The sequence below is a fragment of the Nerophis lumbriciformis genome, linkage group LG38 (assembly GCF_033978685.3).
Source record: "Nerophis lumbriciformis linkage group LG38, RoL_Nlum_v2.1, whole genome shotgun sequence".
Taxonomy (NCBI): Eukaryota; Metazoa; Chordata; class Actinopteri; order Syngnathiformes; family Syngnathidae; genus Nerophis; species Nerophis lumbriciformis.
In genome coordinates, this window is record NC_084585.2 from 22,481,622 (window position 1) to 22,505,932 (window position 24,311).

At 39.3% G+C, this 24,311-nt stretch overlaps 1 protein-coding gene across 4 annotated transcripts; it reads left to right on the forward strand.

Annotated features, from left to right (window-relative positions):
• Positions 1-515: 515 nt before the first annotated feature.
• emc3 (ER membrane protein complex subunit 3) lies at positions 516-23,358 on the forward strand. 4 transcript variants are annotated; one of them, XM_061932209.2, is made up of 9 exons: positions 516-673; positions 17,165-17,337; positions 19,398-19,455; positions 19,793-19,886; positions 20,636-20,740; positions 20,823-20,904; positions 20,968-21,047; positions 21,120-21,202; positions 22,807-23,358. In XM_061932209.2, exons 2-9 carry the CDS (start codon positions 17,183-17,185, stop codon positions 22,933-22,935), a joined length of 786 nt encoding a protein of 261 aa, XP_061788193.1. In that variant the 5' UTR covers positions 516-673; positions 17,165-17,182; the 3' UTR covers positions 22,936-23,358. The 4 variants fall into 4 exon arrangements, with proteins under 4 accessions (XP_061788193.1, XP_061788194.1, XP_061788195.1 ...); XM_061932210.2 differs by lacking the exon at positions 516-673 and adding an exon at positions 16,545-16,600; XM_061932211.2 differs by lacking the exon at positions 516-673 and adding an exon at positions 16,643-16,692.
• The last annotated feature ends 953 nt before the right edge of the window (positions 23,359-24,311 follow it).

The following is a 24,311-nucleotide window of genomic DNA, read 5'->3' on the forward strand; positions in this document are numbered from 1 at the left end:
ATTTATATCGATCTGTTAATGCACGCTTTGTTTGTTTTGGTCTGTCAGACAGACCTTCAAAGTGCCTGCGTTACTGGTGACTTTTCACTCCGTTCCACCAATAAAATGCAGTCACTAGTGACGTTTGACTCCGTTCCACCAATCAGATGCAGTCACTGTGACGTTGGACCAATCAAACAGAGCCAGGCGGTCACATGACCTGACTTAAACAAGTTGAAAAACTTATTGGGGTGTTACCATTTAGTGGTCAATTGTACAGAATATGTACTGTACTGTGCAATCTACTAATACAAGTTTCAATCAATCAATCAAAAGTGTGAAGGAAAAAAGACACTATTTTATTTCAAACGTACATCCCGTCAAAAGCCTAAAGACTGACTGCACAGTTCCTGTCTTCACAATAAAAGTGCCGCTCCATCGCGCCTGCGCTTTCAAAACAAGAGTCTCCGAAAGCCAGCGCAAACAAGCTAGCAAGCAACGGAGTTTGCCGCCAATGTATTTCTTGTAAGTGTATAAAAACGAATATGGAAGCTGGACAGATAAGATGCCAAAAACCAACCACTTTCATGTGGTATTAGACAGAAAGGAGGAACTTTTTTTCTCCTCCATTTGAAAACGTGGACGCTATCATCACTACGGTCTGATTACAGTCAATGCAAGTCATCAGAATCAGGTAATACACCAACTTATATTATTGTCTTCATGAAAGAAAGGAATCTATATGTGTTAAACATGCATGTATATTCATTAAAACACCTTTAACATGTAAACAAACACGGCAAAATAAATAAATATAAATTATATACTGTATATATATATGTGTGTGTATATATATATATATATAAATGTGTGTATATATATATATATGTGTGTGTATATATATATATATGTGTGTATATATATATATATATATATGTATATGATATGTGTCTGTATGTTACTCATCAGTTACTCAGTACTTGAGTAGTTTTTTCACAACATACTTGTTACTTTTACTCAAGTAAATATTTGGGTGACTACTCCTTACTTTTACTTGAGTAATAAATCTCTAAAGTAACAGTACTCTTACTTGAGTACAATTTCTGGCTACTCTACCCACCTCTGCATTTTACCAAGGTATGCCTATAGGCTATACAAATGAGGAATTACTTTATCATTTGATTTGCCTGTCTCCATACATTTCACATTGCCATGATGACAGCTGTGCTAATGTTGGAACCCATTTCCTCAGTGTATCAGCACATTGAGAACAAAATAGGCACTGACACTACCCATATCCACATAGGTTTTATTTGTCGAAAAAGTATTTTGCACTGTCAGTTGGATTACACATCAACATACAGGCTAACGGGCATATATTTCCCCCATGAGACTAAATGTCGATGTGTCATTGACCGGACTAACATGCTAGGCATTACACTAGGAGCTATGCACCATCACACTAAGCATTCGTTGCACAAACATACTATCTTTGTTAGACAAGATCATAGACTGTATTGGACAATATAGTTTACATACGAAATGTCCATTTATATGTATTACAAGTAATAAGAAAACGTAAATGCCTGACTTACCTATCAAGGAGGAAATTAGTAAGTTTGGCATCAGATGAAAAAATATTCTCCGCCTTCAATCGTCTCCCTCTTTCAAAGGCATCTGCGATACATATCCTCGTTTTGTTCCCAGCTTTGTCATGAATAAGTTGAGAATCGTAACAACGCCTTTTAGATTTACTAAGGTCTGACATGTTTAGTAACTTTACAAGTGGCAGTAGCTAGACAAAGATGGCGGTGTGTAACTGGCAACCTGGATGTGAAGTGAAGTATATTTATATAGCGCTTTTCCCTAGTGACTCAAAGCACTTTTACATAGTGAAACCCAATATCTAATTTACATTTAAACCAGTGTGGGTGACACTGGGAACAGGTGGGTAAAGTGTCTTGTCCAAGGACACAATGGCAGTGACTAGGATGGCGAAAGCGGGGATCAAACCTGGAACCCTCAAGTTGCTGGCACGGCCACTCTACCAACCGAGCTATACCGCCCCTTTGACACACTCACTGACTTTCTAATGGGTCAAACGGTAGAAAGCGGGACATCGGAATGAAAACAATAACAACTACATCAGTTGTGCCTTTTGTGTTGACTGGTTGCCGGAATGTTTGTCCTTTGCTAGCTGTTGTTTGTGTTTCTCCTCTTTGTTCTCTGGACTTTTGCTGGCGACCTCCTTTTTGCCTCCCACGTTTTTGGACTTCAGTGACTCGCATGTTTTTTTGTTTGGTGTTGCTACTTGCTAGCTTCTCTTGTGGCAGAATAAAAATGCCAACAAGTATGTTTCTGCATCCTGAGGTAATACTAAAAACTAGAATGTGCACGCTGGTGTGTTTGTGTGCGTGTGTGTGCGTGCGAGTGTGATTGTGTGAGTGACTAATTTCAGAAGTCGTTGTATTCCACCTGTTGGTTTATGCAGGCCCGGCCCTAACCAATCTGGCGCCCTAGGCAAGATTTTAGGTGGCGCCCCCCCCACATCAGCAGTGAAGTGTATATACTCACAAGAAACCGAATAGCTTTGTCTTTGACCTTTTTTTTTTACTTACAACTATACCTAATATATAAAGGGGTGGAAAAGTGACTATTACCTGCAGGGCAAACATTAGCTAACCAGAAGGCAATAACAATGTAAACAAAAAACACCTGCTTAAGATATTCCGAACTCAACTTTCCATTTCTATGCTGATGATACTGTCATATACTGCACAGCACCCACTCTTGCTGAGGCTTTTAAATATCTACAACATGCATTTGACAGAGTACAAGAACAACTTTGCTATCTTCAACTGGTTTTAAATGCAGAGAAAACAAAGTGTATGCTCTTTACCACATCAAAAACTGTAAGATCAGCACTGTGTGAGAACATTTTAACAAGAAATGGGCAACAAATTATGTTAGTATCTGCTTTTAAATATTTAGGATTTTTAATTGATGACCACTTGAGTTTTAAGGAGCACATTCAGTATGTTGTAAAAAAACTGAAACTTTTACTGGGATTTTATTATAGAAACAAGTCTTGCTTTTCTTTTACTGTGAAACAGAAATTGGTGGAAACAACCTTTTTTACCTGTTTTTGACTATGGAGATGTGTTGTACATGAATGCTACTGCTGCTTGTCTCCACAAGCTGGATAGTGTGTACCACGGGGCACTGAGATTCATCACCAACTGCGCTCCCCTTACTCACCATTGTTTGTTATACTCAATGGTTAACTGGACATCTTTATGTGCTCGACGCCTCAATCATTGGTATGTTTTCATCTACAAAACCATTCTGGGTATCACTCCATCTTATCTGTCTTGTCTTTTAACAAAGAAACAAGGAAGTCACAATCTTCGTTCAATGGATGTTCTGCAATTTGTTGTCCCCAAAGTAAGAACTGAACTGGGCAAGAAAGCATTTAGGTTTTCAGCACCGAAGGCTTGGAATAACCTACAATCGAACATTAAACTTCAAACCCTAGTTACGTTGAATGAGTTTAAAGCTTCTGTGAAAGGACTGCAGTCTACCTTGTCTGTATGCACATGTGTCATGTGAGCAAGTTTTAATGTTGTAAATGTGATGTTTTATGTATTTGTTTACTGTTTTTAATGTAACCTTGCTGCTGCCCTCTTGGCCAGGTCTCCCTTGGAAAAGAGATCTTTGATCTCAATGGGATTTTACCTGGTTAAATAAAGGCTAATAATAATAATAATCTAATACAAATGTCCCTGAGGAATGTAAGGTGGGAGTACTGTAATTACCTAACGTTACATTATTATTTTCCATAACAATTTAGCCCCCTCCACAATATTAACCCGACGTTAAAACAGAACTAGCTATTTATTGATTAGCAATTGCCGAATCATGTAACATTAGCTTAATGCTAAAAAGCCAGGTTACTATCACATTCTGTAACAGACAAATAATTTCATGTAGGCATACCTGCTACCTCTGTCTTTTCTCGTTTCTCCTCCTCTTCTTTTCTCTTTTTTCTTCCCTGGGCACCTGACAGTTTTGGCCGTTTTGACATCTTGTGTTGATTTTTTGATGTGGTGACGTCCAAAAAGAGTCATGATACGGGAAGGGGGGGGGGGGGTAATGTTGTAACAAATAATATTTCTATTAAATATGCTTTACTTTGCATTTTAATTAACGTGGAATTATTTTTTGTATTTAGAAATAATAGTACCAACTTTTTTTTCTTTTTCTCCAACATTTGTGGAACTGGCGTGGCGCCCCCTGATGGACGGCGCCCTTAGCATTTGCCTATACGGCCTATGCCACGGGCCGGCCCTGGGTTTATGGGTACAAATCTCCAGAACCCGAATATAAGACAACCATCTTTTTCTTGACTAGTTTTTTGAAAATATTTTTAGCGACAAAATCAAAGTGTGTTTTTGTGTAAGTGACAGGAAGATAAGCTCTTGCTTGTTTAAGAAGTCATTTGTTGCAACCATACATTTGTAAAACCAAAAATACCAGACGCCCTCTTTTTTCAAAGACCCTTTTTGGGGGGGAAATATCTTTTAAAACAATATTAAAGGCCTACTGAAATGACATTTTTTTATTTAAACGGGGATAGCAGATCCATTCTATGTGTCATACTTGATCATTTCGCGATATTGCCATATTTTTTGCTGAAAGGATTTAGTATAGAACAACGACGATAAAGTTCGCAACTTTTGGTCGCTGATAAAAAAAAGCCTTGCCTGTACCGGAAGTAGCGTGACGTCACAAGTTGAACGTCTCCTCACATTTCCCCATTGTTTACACCAGCAGCGAGAGCGATTGGGACCGAGAAAGCGACGATTACCCCATTAATTTGAGCCAGGATGAAAGATTCGTGGATGAGGAACGTGAGAGTGAAGGATTAGAGTGCAGTGCAGGACGCATCTTTTTTCGCTCTGACCGTAACTTAGGTACAAGGGCTCATTGGATTCCACACTCTGTCCTTTTTCTATTGTGGATCACGGATTTGTATTTTAAACCACGCGAAATGGACATTCACAACATCGGTGAAGCACTTTAGCTGCGGAGCTAACGTGATAGCATCGGGCTTAACTCCAGATAGAAACAAAAGAAATAAACCCCTGACTGGAAGGATGGACAGAAAATCGACAATACTATTAAACCATGGACCTGTAACTACACGGTTAATGCTTTCCAGCCTGGCGAAGCATAACAATGCTGTTGCTAACGACGCCATTGAATCTAAATTAGCTACGGACCTCAACAGAGCTATGATAAAAACATTAGCTCTCCACCTACACCAACCCTCATCTGCTCATCAACACCGAAGCTCACCTGCGTTCCAGCGATCGACGTAGCGACGAAGGACTTCACCCGATCATCGATGCGGTCGGCGGCTAGCGTCGGATAGCGCGTCTGCTATCCAAGTCAAAGTCCTCCTGGTTGTGTTGCTGTAGCCAGACGCTAATACACCGATCGCATCTACAGCTTTCTTCTTTGCAGTCTCCATTGTTCATGAAACAAATTGCAAAAGATTCACCAACACAGATGTCCAGAATACTGTGGAATTTTGCGATGAAAACTGAGCTTTTTTTATTGGATACAAAGGCGTCCCAATACTTCCGTTTCAACCATCGACGTCACGCGCATACGTCATCATACCTAGACGTTTTCAACCGGAGGTTTCGCAAGAAATTTAAAATTGCATGTGTTGCAATGTTAAGATTTCATCATTGATATATAAACTATCAGACTGCGTGGTCGGTAGTAGTGGGTTTCAGTAGGCCTTTAACGACAACACTGGAACATGTACGTGTTTGGAACATGTACGTGTGTTTGTAATCCAGAGAGACAGAGGAAAAGCGCTGACTTGAGAAGTCTTTTGTCGCTACCTGCTGGCCTACATCTCTACACCCTGAATTTAAAGTGAACTTTATTTTGGGGAAAATATTTTTAAAAGAAAATATTTAAACCAACACTGTTCTGTGTTAGTGAGAGAAAAGAAAAGCTATGACTCGATTGAGAAGAAGCCCTTTGGCGCCACATGTATGCATTTTCATATCTCCATAGTCCTCAATAGTCAAAGTCATCATTTTCAGACTGTTTTCTAGGGGAAAAAAATACTGTGTTGTATTTGGGTAATTGTCAGGAACGCCAACGGTTTTGTACAAGCAGATACTCCAAGTATTGGTTTATAAAATACTTTGTAAGCATAAGGGTGATTAAGTTACTGAGATTTAATGGCATACTACTTAGGAATTGTCTTTACAAACGGTATACAAAATGTATATTCTCGAGACAATACTTAAATGCCATCCATCCATCCATTTTCTACAGCTTGTTCCAATCGGGGTTGCGGGGGGCTGGAGCCTGGACAAGTTAACACTTGAATGTTTGTAAGAAAATATATATAATCTCTAGAGCAGGGGTGCCCAAACTTTTTGACTTATATATATATATATATATATATATATATATATATGTATATATATATATATATATATATATATATATATGTATATATATATAAAGTTAAAGTTAAAGTACCCATGATTGTCACACACACACTAGGTGTGGCGAAATTATTATCTGCATTTGACCCATCACTCTTGATCACCCCATGGGAGGCGAGGGGAGCAATGAGCAGCAGCAGTGGCCGGGCCCGGGAATCATTTTTGGTGATTTAACCCCCAATTCCAACCCTTGATGCTGAGTGTCAAGCAGGGAGGTAATGGATCCCATTTTTATAGTCTTTGGTATGACTCTGCCGGGGTTTGAACTCACGACCTATATATATATATATATATATAAGGACCTTCTTATTGTGAGGCACCCTGTTCCGCCGTGCTGCCCTATATATATATATATATATATATATATATATATATATATATATATATATATATATATATATATATATAGGGCAGCCTATATATATATATATACATATATATATATATATATATATATATATATATATATATATATATATATATAGGGCAGCACGGCGGAACAGGGTGCTGCCCTATACATATATATATATATATATATATATATATATATATATATATATATATATATATATATATATATATATATATATATATATATATATATATATATATATATATATATATAGGGCAGCACGGCGGAACAGGGTGCCTCACAATAAGAAGGTCCTGGGTTCGATCCCCGGCCTCTGGGTCTTTCTGTGTGGAGTTTGCATGTTCTCCCCGTGCTGCTCGGGTTCCCTCCGGGTACTCCGGCTTCCTTCCACCTCCAAAGACATGCACCTGGGGATAGGTTGATTGGTTGATTTTTTCAAAGCGAGCAAACATTGCCTTACTGACAGCATCCTCAAGTAGGCACGATAATTGCGTTGTTAGTGAAAGAGAAGAGGCTGACGTGCACACCCAACATCTAAGCAGAGGGGTGATAGGGATGGACTCACCGAGATGGGAACAGTTATGCCCTGTTGGTGGCGCCCCACACCTTTCTCTTCCTGTCAGCCCGTGGCTTGCAACATTTTGTTGCCATTGTTGTCATTGGTCAAGCCGTCTTTGGTGCGCTGTTCATAGTTTCTGTTAGAGGTTGAACAATTTCATTAAAATAATACAAACCCCAAAACCACTGAAGTTGGCACTTTGTGTACATCGTAAATAAAAACAAAATACAATGATCTGCAAATCCTTTTCAATCTATATTCAATTGAATGGACTGCAAAGACAAGATACTTAACGTTCAAACTGGAAAATGTTGTTATTTTTTGAAAATATTAGCTCATTTGGAATTTGATGACTAAAACATGTTTCATGGCACAAGTGGCAAAAACGACTGACAAAGTTGAGGAATGCTCATCAAACCCTTATTTGGAACATTTTTGTACAATTCAGGATGGATCTGCAATGTGAGATGACTACTTATTGTACTTTTATTATGTTGTACTTACACTGTTGGTGTAGCCACCTTAAATAATATATGTTGGTATTTTTCCCTAGGCTCAGCAACTTGGTCTCTGTATTTCAACAATAAACATCGACAATGATCACTTACTCAGTATTACAAGACGTCAAAGTGAAGCACTTCTTCACCATGAGCACATAAACATAAATCACATATTTAGACGAAAATTGACACGTTTCCAGGTCACAAACTTCCAAAATGGACATAACTCGCAGTGTTTCCCTCAGTGTTTGTTCCTATTGTTGATTTGTGGATCAGGTTGTGACACGATAAAGGAAATGGACGTGACATGAAGTGCCCCTCAAAATGTGCCCAACATGGATAAGTATGGAGAGAGCGTTTTGTATTTTTTCCATTACGCATTGCTGTGGATTTAAATGGGTGTAATTTTACTTATGTTAGCTGCTTGGACGTTTTTTTTATAATATCCACAAAGTTCAGTGAGCAAGTTGTATTAATTGTGACCGTGTGTTGACCTTCTGTGTTGGTTGCAGTGGCAGTTTGCGCCATGAGTGAGAAAAGTTGTTTAAATTGGGTCATATAAGTAATAGCTGTGCTATGTACATTTCAAATTAAAATTCACGGTCATTGACTTGCTTGATTACGTTTGTCTGCAAGATGGTGGCGAATTTGTCGCAATCAGATTTTCAGCTATCTAAATTGAACCTGTTGGCAACCCGGGGGCTAGACACCTCATAAACGTGTTACGTCTCGGGAGCCAAACCGGAGATGTCAGCGGGCCTTAGTTTGGACGCACTGCCTTACAACAATGAAAGTAAACATTTTCAGCTTTACATATCACTAATTCTACAGGAGACGTTGGAGCACTTTCCTAACAGGTTGCATATGGGGAGTTTCATCCTCGGCCTGGGCGATATGGCCTAAAATTTAAATCCCTGATTTTTTCACAAAAAAATTTGATTTGTGATTTTCAGACTTTTTCCCTACTTTTTAAAGAACCCATTGAATACAAATGACAGACATCATTTAAAACGGGTTTTGCTTTTATTTGATCAAAAACTAGTATCTTGAAATGACACACAATGCATCTTACTCTTTGCAAAATTCTAATTTAGATAATGTTGTTCTTTTTAGACCAGATATAAATTGTACTTTTCAACAATTTTCACAACTAAATTAAGAGTCTTGAATAATATACTGATGTTAACAAAAATGTAACATTTCACATTGCATGCAAATAAATATCTCCAACATCGAGATTAATTGTGAAAACTTAAAACTTCTGTCTTGAATGGAATACATCTGTAAATAAAATTTAGTATTATACTTTGTATCCGAATAAATAATCAAGTAAAACATTGAGAAGTCTATAGTTTCAGTACCTCAAGTGGATAAACACAGGCTTTTTTCCCCCAATTCAACCATCTTAGTGGTGGAAAATTACTTTTAAAAAGTAATTAATTGTAGTTTCTCGTTACCTAACTAAAATGTATTTGAATTACTAAAGGAATTACTCTTTCATTATTTTAATTAATTACTAGGGAAAGTTATTAATGGGACCGTGTGGCGCAGTTGGAAGAGTGGCCGTGCCAGCAACCTGAGGGTTCCTGGTTCAATCCCCACCTTCTGCCAACCTCGTCACGTCCGTTGTGTCCTTGAGCAAGACACTTCACCCTTGCTCCTGATGGATAGTGGTTAGGGCCTTGCATGGCAGCTCCCGCCATCAGTGTGTGAATGTGTGTGTGAATGGATGAATGTGGAAATAGTGTCAAAGCGCTTTGAGTACCTTGAAGGTACAAAAGCGCTATACAAGTATAACCCATTTATCATTATCATTAATGTGTTACTTAAACAAAAAACATCTTTTGTGTGTTATCTTAGCAGTGGCAGTTGTTGGCAGTTCCAGCAGCTCTGAATGTTTTCACTGGATTGTGTTACTTCTGATTGATAAAGAGATAGAATGAACCTCCATGGCTGTCATATCTTCTGGTCCACAAAGATGGTATTGTTTGGATTGCAAGCTGAAGTTTCCCTCATAGATAGTAGTAGTGTGTACGCGTGTGTGTGTTTGTTGTCTGCTGTGTGTGATGTTGCCACTTTCTATTTGATATCAAGTTCATTTTCATTTTCAATTCTGGTTGTTGTTTTTATTACTATAAGGATATTTCCTGCACTGAACTTGCGGTGCTTTTGACGCTGACATATTTACATACAACCACATCAACAGTAGCGTGCTATGTTACATCAGAACTCTGGTAACTTTAGTAACAGTAGAAGAGAAAGTCAAACACAATTACAAAACCCGGAGTAGATATTGAAAGGGTAAAAGAAAACACATTTTTGGGTGTAACAATAGATGATCAAATGAACTGGAAATCTCATGTAAAAATTATACAACATAACGTAGCAAGAAACACATCAATAATTAATAAAGCAAAACATGTTCTAGACCAAAAATCACTTCATATTCTTTACTGCTCGATAGTGTTACCATATCTGAGTTATTGTGTAGAAATATGGGGAAATAACTACAAATGTGCACTTCATTCACTAATGGTGTTACAAAAAGGATCAATTAGAATAATACGTAATGTTGGATATAGAGAACATACAAACCCTTTATTTATTGAATCACAAATATTGAAATTCAACGATTTGGTGCATTTGCAAACAGCTAAAATTATGTACAAAGCAAACTATAACCTGCTAACCAAGAATGTACAACAATTCTTCTCAACAAAAGAGGAGAAATATAACCTAAGGGGGAAATCTAATTTGAAACATTTGTATGCACGTACAACACTTAAAACCTTTAGCATGTACCGGTATGTGGAATTAAATTATGGAATGGATTAACCAAAATAACCAAATAAATCAACATCTTGAAACCTTTTTTTTTATAATTGTTTTTATTGAGACAAAGATTATTTATGTATTTAATATGTGTTTACTTCCTATGATATAATATTTATGTATTATTTATTTGTTCACTGTGCTGTTACAGAGAACAAGGAAGTAGGATCAAATTGCTATAGTATGAAAAGGGGTAGGATTAAATAAGCTCTGCTTCTTCCTACTCCTTTTAGGATGTGCTGTAATGAAACTGGAATATGTGATGTATTAGATTGTATCATATGCATGTTCGAAATAAACTGAAACTGAACAGAACTGAACTCTGATCATTGTGTAAATAATTCCACCACAATCCATTGCTTTTTAGTGGGAGTTGTGGTCTTGTTCACCTCGTACGGTAGTTGTATTTCCCACACTGGGCTGTTTATTGTGCTGCTGCCTTTTTAAACTCCAAAGAGTGTGCAGTCATTTGTTCCACGCTTGTTGCCGCAAAACCAAAATATGACAACACTTTTATTTCCTTTGAAACAAACTTCTCACTCTCGTTAGGGTTAGCATGAGCCATGTTTTGAATCTCCGCTAAGGAAGTTTAAATCTTCTGCAACAAAAAACTTGAATATATCGATAAAATCGTTATATCACCCAGGCCTAGAGAAATGAGAATCTCATCAAGGTAGACAAATACAAAAAAAATCAGCATATCCCTCATTAACAACAGCTGGTGCATTAGTCAGTCCAAAAGGCAAACCTAAATACTAGGGGTGTAACGGTACGTGTATTTGTATTGAACCGTTTCGGTACGGGGGTTTCGGTTCGGTTCGGAGGTGTACCGAACGAGTTTCCACACGGACATATTACAAACGTAAGTAGCCGCCTAAGCTAAAGTCTTAACAAGCTGCTCCGCTTCGTTCTGCCTGTCTGTCAGTACTCTACACAGCACCCAACATTGTCCCACCCACACAACCATCTGATTGGTTACACACAAAGCGGTAACAGCCAATCAGCAGTGCGTATTCAGAGCGGTAACAGCCAATCAGCAGTGCGTATTCAGAGCGCATGTAGTCGGTGCTCAAGCGTCATGATGAGCAGGTAGGTGTTTAGCAGGTGAGCACCAGGCAGCGGACTCTCCCCAAATTATAATAAACACCTCCCAGTCAACTACTAGTAACATCCCTATGAGCCCGTTGACGTTCTAGAAACATAAACGGCAGCTTCAGCTCGCTCGCAGTCCTGGCTTGAGGTGAAGGCTAATTAGCTTTTAGCGTAACGTTAGCTCATTTTGCGGTGTGTGTGTGTGTGTGTGTGTGTGTGTGTGTGTGTGTGTGTGTGTGTGTGTTACGGACAGCAAAGCCCTGACTGTCTGTTATTTCACTTTACCTTTTTCTGTGTTGATGGAGCTGTGTTGAAGCAGCAAAAAAGGACATTATGTTAAATGAAGAGTTTCTGTCTCTGATAGTTGATATAATAATGTAACTGCATCATTAAGCCTACATGAACTCCATGGTGTTCAGGGATGAATTGTCTCTCCTATTGCTATTGTACTATTTTTTCAGCTATAGTTACATTAATCATTAGTATTGGAGCAGCCTAGTTTTGAATGGCAGGGTCCCTGCTATCACATGTTGATAAAAATGTAACATTTACATAATAAAAATCAACTACAGGCTTCCTAAATGCCACGCATCCATCCATCCATCTTCTTCCGCTTATCCGAGGTTGGGTCGTGGGGGCAGCAGCCTAAGCAGGGAAGCCCAGACTTCCCTCTGCCCAGCGACCCCGAGGCGTTCCCAGGCCAGCCGGGAGACATAGTCTTCCCAACGTGTCCTGGGTCTTCCCCGTGGCCTCCAACTGGTTGGAAGTTCCTAAAACACCTTCCTAGAGAGGCGTTCGGGTGGCATCCTGACCAGATGCCCAAACCACCTCATCTGGCTCCTCTCGATGTGGAGGAGCAGCGGCTTTACTTTGAGCTCCTCCCGGATGGCAGAGCTTCTCACCCTATCTCTAAGGGAGAGCCCCGCCACCCGGCGGAGGAAACTCATTTTGGCCGCCTGTACTCGTGATCTTGTCCTTTTGATCATAATCCAAAGCTCATGACCATAGGTGAGGATGGGAACGTAGATCGACCGGTAAATTGAGAGCTTTGCCTTCCGGCTCAGCTCCTTCTTCACCACAACGGATCGATACAGCTTCCGCATTACTGAAGACGCCGCACCGATCCGCCTATCGATCTCACGATCCACTCTTCCCCCACTCGTGAACAAGACTCCTAGGTACTTGAACTCCTCCACTTGGGGAAGGGTCTCCTCCCCAACCCGGAGATGGCACTCCACCCTTTTCCGGGCGAGAACCATGGACTCGGACTTGGAGGTGCTAATTCTCATGCCAGTCGCTTCACACTCGGCTGCGAACCGATCCAGTGAGAGCTGAAGATCCTGGCCAGATGAAGCCATCAGGACCACATCATCTGCAAAAAGCAGAGACCTAATCCTGCAGCCACCAAATCGGATCCCCTCAACGCCTTGACTGCGCCTAGAAATTCTGTCCATAAAATTTATGAACAGAATCGGTGACAAAAGGCAGCCTTGGCGGAGTCCAACCCTCACTTACTTACTGCCGGCAATGCGGACCAAGCTCTGACACTGATCGTACAGGGAGCGGACAGCCACAATCAGACAGTCCGATACCCCATACTCTCTGAGCACTCCCCACAGGACCTCCCGAGGGACACGGTCGAATGCCTTCTCCAAGTCCACAAAGCACATGTAGACTGGTTGGGCAAACTCCCATGCACCCTCAAGGACCCTGCCGAGAGTATAGAGCTGGTCCACAGTTCCACGACCAGGACGAAAACCACACTGTTCCTCCTGAATCCGAGGTTCGACTATCCGGCGTAGCCTCTTCTCCAGTACACCTGAATAGACCTTACCGGGAAGGCTGAGGAGTGTGATCCCACGATAGTTGGAACACACCGTCCGGTTCCCCTTCTTAAAGAGAGGAACCACCACCCGGTCTGCCAATCCAGAGGTACCGCTCCCGATGTCCACGCGATGCTGCAGAGTCTTGTCAACCAAGACAGCCCCACAGCATCCAGAGCCTTAAGGAACTCCAGGCGGATCTCATCCACCCCCGGGGCCTTGCCACCGAGGAGCTTTTTAACTACCTCAGCAACCTCAGCCCCAGAAATAGGAGAGCCCACCACAGATTCCCCAGGCACTGCTTCTTCATAGGAAGACGTGTTGGTGGGATTGAGGAGGTCTTCGAAGTATTCCCTCCACCGATCCACAACATCCGCAGTCGAGGTAAGCAGAACACCATCCGCACCATACACGGTGTTGACAGTGCACTGCTTCACCTTCCTGAGGCGGCGGATGGTGGTCCAGAATCGCTTCGAAGCCGTCCGGAAGTCGTTTTCCATGGCTTCCCCGAACTCCTCCCATGTCCGAGTTTTTTCCTCCGCGACCGCTGAAGCCGCACACCGCTTGGCCTGTCGGTACCTGTCCGCTGCCTCCGGAGTCCTATGAGCCAAAAGAACCCGATAGGACTCCTTCAGCTTGACGGCATCCCTCACCGCCGGTGTCCACCAACGGGTTCTAGGATTACCGCCACGACAGGCACCAACTACCTTGCGGCCACAGATCCAATCAGTCGCCTCGACAATAGAGGTGCGGAACATGGTCCACTCGGACTCAATGTCCAGCACCTCCCTCGTGACATGTTCAAAGTTCTTCCAGAGGTGGGAATTGAAACTCTCTCTGACAGGAGACTCTGTCAGACGTTCCCAGCAGACCCTCACAATGCGTTTGGGCCTGCCAGGTCTGTGCGGCATCCTCCCCCACCATCGCAGCCAACTCACCACCAGGTGGTGATCGGTAGAAAGTTCCGCCCTTCTCTTCACCCGAGTGTCCAAAACATGAGGCCGCAAATCTGATGACACAACTACAAAGTCAATCATGGAACTGCGGCCTTGGGTGTCCTGGTCCCAAGTGCACATATGGACACCCTTATGTTTGAACATGGTGTTTGTTATGGACAATCTGTGACGAGCACAAAAGTCCAATAACAAAACACCACTCGGGTTCAGATCCGGGCCGCCATTCTTCCCAATCACGCCTCTTCAGGTTTCACTGTCGTTGCCAACATGAGCGTTGAAGTCACCCAGTAGGACAAGGGAATCACATTTGGCTTCCCAAATGCTGTAATAAATTAAGCATGATGAGTTGACTTGAAACTGTTTAATGTTGCACTTTTCATATGTAGAAGAAAAGTTTTGTCATTTTATTTAATCTGAACAACAACTTGAGGCAGTTTAATGTTGATTAACGTGAGCAGAATTATTATAGTGTTCCCAATGTTAAAAGGATAAAGCCATTGTTTACAAATTTGGTAAATAAATAACCAAAAAATTTATATTTTGTTGTTTTCTTACTGTACCGAAAATGAACCGAACCGTGACCTCTAAACCAAGGTACGTACCGAACCAAAATTTTTGTGTACCGTACACCCCTACTAAATACTCATAATGTCCGGTGGCAGTGTTGAAGGCTGTATTTGAACGACTGTAACACCCAAGAACAGAACAGCAATACGACATTTTCTGATCAAACTCTACAGTCACTCTCACTTGCTTTAATGCTACACTCTAGCTCAGGGGTGTCAAAATTGTTTTCATTGAGGGCCACATCGCAGTAATGGCTGCCTTCAGAGGGCTACTTTTTAAAAATGTATTTAAATTATGCATGCGGGCAATAACCTGTGATTAATCACAAAAATAAAAACTATAATTTGACAGCATTGTTATAAATGTGTACCAGTAATCACCTCATATTATTACATTATTGCCTATGCACTTGTGCTGAAAACAAAGTTGTGTTGTACTTGTGCAATGACATAAAGACCTACCTACCTACCTACCTACCACTTGATTATTTGATTTTTTCATGTACAAATTAATGGATACATCATACATAAAGGTGACAAGCAAATATTCAACTGTTCATTTCTATCTTTACTAACCTATTTTTGTAATACACTATATAATAATGTAATATTTGGCATGATTAGATAATAACATTTAAAAGATACGCATTGTTTCCTGTCAAAATCAAAATAATTATTTGCATTTAGAAGAAAAAAAAAGTATTTTATTAACACACCTGTTTTCGCAGGCTTTCGCGGGCCACATACAATGATGCGGCGGGCCAGATCTGCCCCCCGGACCTTAAGTTTGACACTTGGCCGAGCTGCTTGGCCGAGCTGCTTGGCCGTCGTGTGAGGTGTTGAAAGAGCACATATGACGTGAATGCGCTGAACGGTTTGAACGGGATCAATCCGATGAACGATGGGGGAGTGACGGACAATCGCAGAACGGAGCAGGAGGGGAAAAATAATAAAAATAAATAGATGAAAAATGGTGCGGAATAGCAATGGCAATAGGCATTCACACAACTATAACAGAGCTTTCAAGATCAGTTTTACTTTCGTTCTGAAGGGCAAAGGTCTACTTCGCTTGTGGAACTGATTGCATACGTGCTATCGCCATCTATTGGCCTGGATAATATTACAGTGAATTAGGCTGATGCACCATTCACTACATTACAACAAGATGGGTAAATAAATCCCTTTAAAATTGTTGCACTTATTTCGGACAAAAAAGGTAAATGTCCACATAAATCAGTGTTACTGCGGATTCAAAGCTCCAATGACCGGGGGGCACAATTCTCCCATCACCGCCGAGTGTCGCTGTGTTCCAGCTGGTAAAACGAGGGAGGGCTTTGCACAGTGGTGCCAGACGTACGATATCATTTCACACGCAATATAATCGGTAATTCCAATCCTTCCATACTATACGATCATTTGACCCCTTCAATACATGACTATCAGCAAACACAAAATACATATGTAAAGTAGAATAGGGTATGTACGATAAAAATTTTTTATCAATATACGACAATTGTAAGATTCCAAGACAATAAATGGTCATTTCACATTGTCTGGCAACGGTGAGTCCAGTTAGCAACTAGCAAGATGCGGATGGGCTTTGCGAGCAGAAACCTGTCATCAGCCGTAATTCCATTAGGAGGAGTCTGGCGAAGCTTGTAATTGTTTAGAAAAATACATTCGACTTCTTAATGCTTTATATTCTTCACAGCCGTGAAACGTCACTAGTCGTGGAATTCGCCGCGCCAACGCCACTCGACAATAACGCAACCGTCACCGGGAAGGTTAGAAAGGTAGCCGGCTGGCTAATGCTAGCACATTATTTACGACGCGCTTACTAGGTCGATGTTCTAGTCCTGCTGTTGCTCCATCAGTTGGACCCAACATTTGTGAGAAACGACTTCTACATTTGGATTGTGACATCACTGCTGTGTCTTCTATTCACTAGTGACAGGAAACAGACTGAATGGCTGAGCCGGAGCTCCTCCTGGACTCCAACATTCGACTCTGGGTGGTGTTGCCCATTGTCTTCATCACCTTCCTCGTTGGAGTCATACGTCATTATGTGTCTATTCTTCTTCAAAGTGACAAGAAGTTGACTTTAGAGCAGGTGTCAGACAGGTAAGTAAACGTGCACTACTTCAAACACCTGCTGTTCATTTCAGTAGATGCAGAATAGGGCTGCACGGTTTTGAGAAAACCCTGATTGCGAGTTTTTTCTCTCCAAATTTTCCATTCGATTTGCGACTTTTATATTTTATACATAAAAATGCATACAACTGTGAAAATAACGAGTGAAGGAAGACATGGTACTTTTAGACTGCCAATCAACATATTATTGTCTCAAGGCACCGCACATTAGAACAATAGGCACTAAATTACTTGAAAAAATATTTGTATTTATAGGGGAACTGCAGGGTTTTTGGGAATGTTACCTATCGTTTACAATCATTATGAGAGAAAAAAAGAGAAAAGGTTGATTTTTTTCACTTTCTAACACGTAAAAATCAGCTAGTTCTAGGTGGCTAACAATGGAACTAATGGGAGCAATCAATTCTACCTCTAAATCACTTTAAAATGCATTCAAAAATTGTCACCAATACTCTAGTCACGTTTTGAAACACGTACAATAACCAAACTGTAGTGACATTGTTATTGTAAGAGCGAACACTGAGGAACTCTTTTTCTAGCGTAGTAACACATCGGCATGCTTCGATATTAACTGTAAAAGCTAACTACAGCAAGAGATAAGCTCGCTTCTACGTCAACACAAAACACGTTTGAGTTTGTAATGTACAACACAATGCTATAAGACATTCATCTGTACTGACTGAAAAACACAAACAATCATAATGGAGTATCTGTAAAGTATTGACCCACATTTCATGTTTTGATTGTACACAGCTGAGCTAACCAGACAGCGTATGTACGAGGGATGTCACGGTATATACATTTCTTGTCACAGTTATTGTGACCAAAATTATAACGGTTATCATTATTATCGTGGTATTTTTACATGTGCTCAGCATTTTTAAAAAGTACTTATACTAAGTTATATTTTAAAAAAAACAAAAAAACACAAACATTCAAAATGATTTCCTTTGTAGAAGAAACATTATTGAATTGAATGTTCTTATAAAAGCAACACAAATATTTTAAATGAGGTAATATGGTAAAAAATAATTTTTTTTTAAAGAAATTAAATGACAAAATTGTGCAAAATAGCACTTTATGGAGATACCTGTATTTATTGATTTATTTAACCATTATTTATCCAAGATAAGGAAATGTTTGTTGGCTCTCTTGAAGTCTGCAGTGAGTAATTATCAATGATGAAGAAAAAAAAAAAGCAAACGTGATGCATTTTTTAAATTAATGCTCTGCGTATGCTTAAAATGGTCACATTACGTAAATATTATATTTTATTAGAAATGTGCCCGTTGCTACATTACATATACACTTACACCATGTATATAAGCGCTCCTGTAAGCTCCATTGTAAGCTCCATTGTAAGCAAACTTTTGACCGCATTTATTTAATAATTAAAATGCAAAAAAAGATAATTACATCCTTCGTCATGTCTCTTATAATGGTTGTGAACGATAGCCAAAATTCCCCCTAATTTCACCGCACCTAGTGTGTGTGTGACAATCATAGGTACTTTAACTTTAACTTAACTTAAAAAGTGCAATTCCCCTTTAAAGCATTACCGTAGTTTGACAACGAGCTCAAAGTATGTGCTTTTGCTGCCATCTAGTGTCTACTTTTAAATATGTGGTATAAAATGATCATAATTTGTTTTCCAATTTTTGTTAAAATCCTGTTTTTTTTAAGTCAAGGTTACAAGAATTGCTTAAAAAAATGGTGATAAATTCATATAATCACAATTTGATTCAAGGTTTCTAAAAAAAAAAGCCTCAAAACATTGCAACTATTGCAGCAACACTCTAAAAAAGGAGGCCTTTAAGGACTTAATAATCACAAAAGAAAGCCTGCAAAATCCTGGAGTGACTGAAAAATGCTACAAGTTGATGGAATACAATGGTATGCCAGGGGCGGCATGGTAACCTCATAACTCTCCCTTTGCTCTGTGAATTTGAAATTTTCTACTGCAGTTTTCTTTGGGGTTTCTTTGCAGTTGATGTCTACTGCAGTATGTAATGATGCACCTCTCATTACAGCCAGGTTCTCCTTCGGAGCAGAATCCTCAGAGAAAATGGCAAATACATTCCGAAACAAGTAAGTAATTTTCATTTATGCTACACATGAAGCATGACTGTCACTAGACACAGTATAATGATATCAAACAATGCATTTTAGAAGCTAATAATGTACATATTTAACATTGTAGTTGGAACTATAATATTAACAATATTCTGCCTACATTGCTGCAAATTATAACTACAATAATAAAATAATATTGTTGAGTTTAAACTGCTCAAAAGTGAGAGCCTTGTGTGAGGGCTGCGTTTTGTTTTACAACGACTTATGCAAATGTACTTACTATAATCACAGTAACTTCACTTTGTTGCTCATAATAATAATAATTATTATTATTTCTGTTTCATTTCCTCAGTCCTTCTTAATGAGGAAGTTTTACTTCAATAATCAAGAAGACGGCTTTTTCAAGAAAACAAAAAGAAAGGTCGTACCACCCTCTCCAATGACTGGTAATTAATATTTAAGTTTATTGAGTGTTGTTGCTTTACTATTGCTATTGCCTTGCTCTGATATAATTGGCCAATAGAACAGTAGACTTATGTACATTTAGCATCTATTAAGTATTAATACCTTATTGACCCGAATAGAAGTATTCCCTGCCCCTAGAAAAATAAAGCCTGAAAAAGAGTAATCCGCTCACTCACACATATACACTGTAAAAAATGTTACTTTGAGGCATCGTTTTCCAATCAATTTGTACAAGTTTTGTCAACTTAGTTTTTTAATTTGATAAGACTGTGTATAATTAAGTTGGTGATAAGTTGAAGAATGTAGGTTTAATAAACATGAAAAAAGGCAGCAAATTAATTACACCAGACCTAATTAAATGTATTTTACAGGTTAGTAAAACTTGGTATAATTAAGTTGTTGATAAGTTGAAGATGTAACATTTTCAAAAAAAAAATCCAAAAATTGGACAAAACTGAAAGAAAACAGCAAATTAAGTACACCACACCTAAATAAAATATATATTGTATATTGAAAAATGTTACTTTGATTCAACTTAAAAACATTGTCGCAACAATTTCCAATCAATTTTCACGTTTTTATAAATTTGAAAAAAGAAAAAAAAAGTTGGTAATAAGTTAAAGATGAAACCTTGAGAAGCTTGTGATTAAGAGTTATATGAAGAGTTATTTGAATACATTTTGATTGATTGATCGACTGAAGTGCATCTGCTGCTGATTGACTCTGGCAGACCCCAGCATGTTGACGGACATGATGAAAGGAAACGTGACCAACGTGCTTCCCATGATCCTGATCGGGGGCTGGATAAACTGGACCTTTTCAGGATTTGTAACAAGTAATGACATGAAATCATTTGACATTCTCAACCATTTCCATACAGGTGTTTGACAACTAAATTTAATGGTTCGTTTATGCAGCTAAGGTCCCCTTCCCTCTCACTCTGCGCTTCAAGCCCATGCTACAACAAGGAATAGAGCTGCTCTCTTTGGATGCTTCATGGTAAGATAAGAAGTATTGTCTTTACTATTTGTACTACTAACGTGTCTAACGTGTACCGTCCAGGGTGAGCTCAGCATCGTGGTACTTCCTGAATGTCTTCGGACTGCGAAGCATGTATTCATTAATCCTCGGCCAAGACAACGGTAATTAGTCTACTTTGGTAGTGTTGTAATGTGACACAAGTGATTGTTTATGTGTTGCTGTCCAAAAAATAGGTGCAGACCAGTCAAGGATCATGCAGGAGCAGATGAGTGGAGCTGCCATGGCCATGCCAGCAGATACAAATAAAGCTTTCAAGGTAGACTAAGTTGTTATCGCTGTGTTTGGACATCTTCAAAATTAGATTAAAAGCTCGAATATGTGACATTTTGTTCTCTCGGCCCCAAAGGTTAAGCTTACAGGTGTCAAACTCAAGGCCCGACGGCCACATCATTTTATGTAGCCTTAAAAAATCTGGAAATGTGTGTCAACAAGGCATTTTTGCTAAAAGTGTTTATATTTTATGAGAAAACATTTTTATCGGTGCACTGCAGTTCTTCTTAACTCAATATTATTTGATGCACAAAACTATTCCAAGCATTTTTGTTTTGTCATTGGAATCATTTTTTTAATGAATTCTACAATAGCTGAACTTTAATTTGGTCACCTTGACTTCTGATTGCAAAGCATTTTTTCCATCAGTTTGTTGGCAGAAAACATGCTGATAATCAGATGATAGGGGCAGTTGTGCAACAATATAATTTGACAATTATACATTTATATGTTTCTCAGTTACAAGTCGCCCAGTGTGGGCAGCTGTAACTGCGATGTAGCCCAAAATGAAAATTAGTTTAATCACTGATGTAATTCCTTTTAGAAGATCCCAGATTAACACAAAAAATGTTGTGTAAATTTGTGTAAAGATTTGAGAACAGACTCAAGTTCGATAATACAGTTGAGCCTCCAAAGCGGCAGAAAATTGCTCCCGGGATGCTAACTGACCTCAAATTTAGAAAAAAAAAATCTCGTAGGAGAGCATAGAATAAAATTACCTTTACAGGCTTTATTTTAAGTAACAGTCTTTACAGTAATACAATTGTAAAGCAGTCAACCACTGTCTAATTATTCTTATTGAAACATCCATTTTCTAACGCTTATTCCCTTCGGGGTCGCGGGGGGCGCTGGAGCCTATCTCAGCTACAATCGGGTGGAAGGCGGGGTACACCCTGGACAAGTCGCCACCTCATCACAGGGCCAACACAGATAGACAGACAGCATTCACACTCACATTCACACACTAGGGCCAATTTAGTGTTGCGAATCAACATATCCCCAGGTGCATGTCGTTGGAGGTGGGAGGAAGCCGGAGTACCCGGAGGGAACCCACGCAGTCACGGGGAGAACATGCAAACTCCACACAGAAAGATCCCGAGGCCGGGATTGAACTCACGACTACTCAGGACCTTCGTATTGTGAGGCAGACGCACTAACCCCTCTTCCACCGTGCTTCCCCTTATTGAAACAAAGACAATAAAATACTTAATCATAGAAGGAAAGCATTATGCCAAGCTAAATAGTGTTGCTGATGCGCCTCACACATTTGACTTATTAGCATACCTAATTGGCATTAAGATAAATTAACCACTGTTAAAATACTATTTTAGGGAAATTAAAAATACACAACTTTAGACATTCAAAAGTGATTTCCATCAGGGACACACTTCCTAAATGTCGTACAAGTGTAACAAGAAGTTAACTATTGTTATGTTATTTTTCACTTTCTTTTAATAGAGGCTAGACTTTTAAGGCTGTAAAGCACAGCCTCAATTATTTGGTTGAATTCCGACTGGTACAACCTCAGATCTCCTTTATGTAAACGTAGTCCTTGGTTGTTTACATGAGATGTTTGTCGTTTCTTTTCAGGCGGAATGGGAAGCCCTGGAACTGACTGACCACCAGTGGGCGCTGGAGAGTGTGGAGGAAGAGCTGATAAGTCTGGAGCTGGACTTTGATGGCATATTTAGCAAGGAGCTGCCAACTGGGATTTTCTGATGCTTCTGCTAGTTGAAGCAGTCTTTAAATGCATGGATTTGTTTTTTACATTGAACAAATCCCTCCATAATATGCAATGTTTACATTATTTTCCCCCGAATGTGTACTAACTTTCCATTGTTGTTTGAGAGTAAACATTTGATGTTTAACAAAGTAAAATGCATTATAAATAGCTTGCTAAATAGCCAATAAGTGCAAATAATGTGACCAACTTACATGTTTTTGCTGTATTTGATTTGTACCATTATGTTCAATAAATAAGGATAGATGAGCATTTGAATACCTGAATGATGTTTACCTTAATCTATTTTCTGTTCGGTAGTGTTGCTTTGTCATTTAATTTTGATGTAAGCAGTTTATTTTTCATTTGCAACACCCTCTTGTGTTTGTTTTGTACAATAAAACATGTTTGGATGAAAACAACCAGTTTCGTCTTTTGAAATACATATTAATTTGTTGTCTAGTTACGTGATTGAGGCAGATGGCTGCTCCACTACCTGTTTTAGTTCTGATCAAGGTTTATGTTAATGTCTATGGGGCCTTCAAAAGTTTTATCATTTGTAAACAATCCATCATTTGTGACTGGTTAGGTTGGATGATACAGCTAATTTTGGTATCGATATGATAGCAAGTAAATACAGTGCCAGTATTGCCGATACATTTTCAGGATATCGTTTTATATTTAACAGTTTTTTTCCTCTAATATTTTTTTGGAGCCACACCCATTCCATTTTTTCAACACTTTTTTTTTTAATGTGAAACGATATTTTTTTTTAAATCAAACTTTAATTTGATGTCTGTTCTGTACTAAAACTAATTAATGAGAAATAAATAGTTGTTAATACAAAATATAAAGATGATAAAAAACGCTTCAAAGATGCGGCTCATGGGAGTCGCCGTTGTCGCCTTAAGACAACTAACTTTAAAGGCCTACTGAAATGCTATTTTCTTATTTAAACGGGGATAGCAGGTCCATTCTATGTGTCATACTCATTTTGCGATATTGACATATTTTTGCTGAAAGGATTTAGTAGAGAACATCAATGATAAAGTTCACAACTTTTGGTCGCTGATAAAAAAGCCTTGCCTGTACCGGAAGTAGCAGGCGATATGCGCGTGACGTCACAGGTTGTGGAGCTCCTCACATCTGCACATTGTTTACAATCATGGCCACCAGCAGCGAGAGCGATTCGGACCGAGAAAGCGACTATTAAGGATGAAAGATTCATGGATGAGGAAAGTGAGAGTGAAGGACTCGAGGGCAGTGGGAGCGATTCAGATAGGGAAGATACTGTGAGAGGCTGGTGGGACCTGATATTCAGGTGGGAATGATTAAAACAGTAAATAAACACAAGACATATACTGTATATACTCTA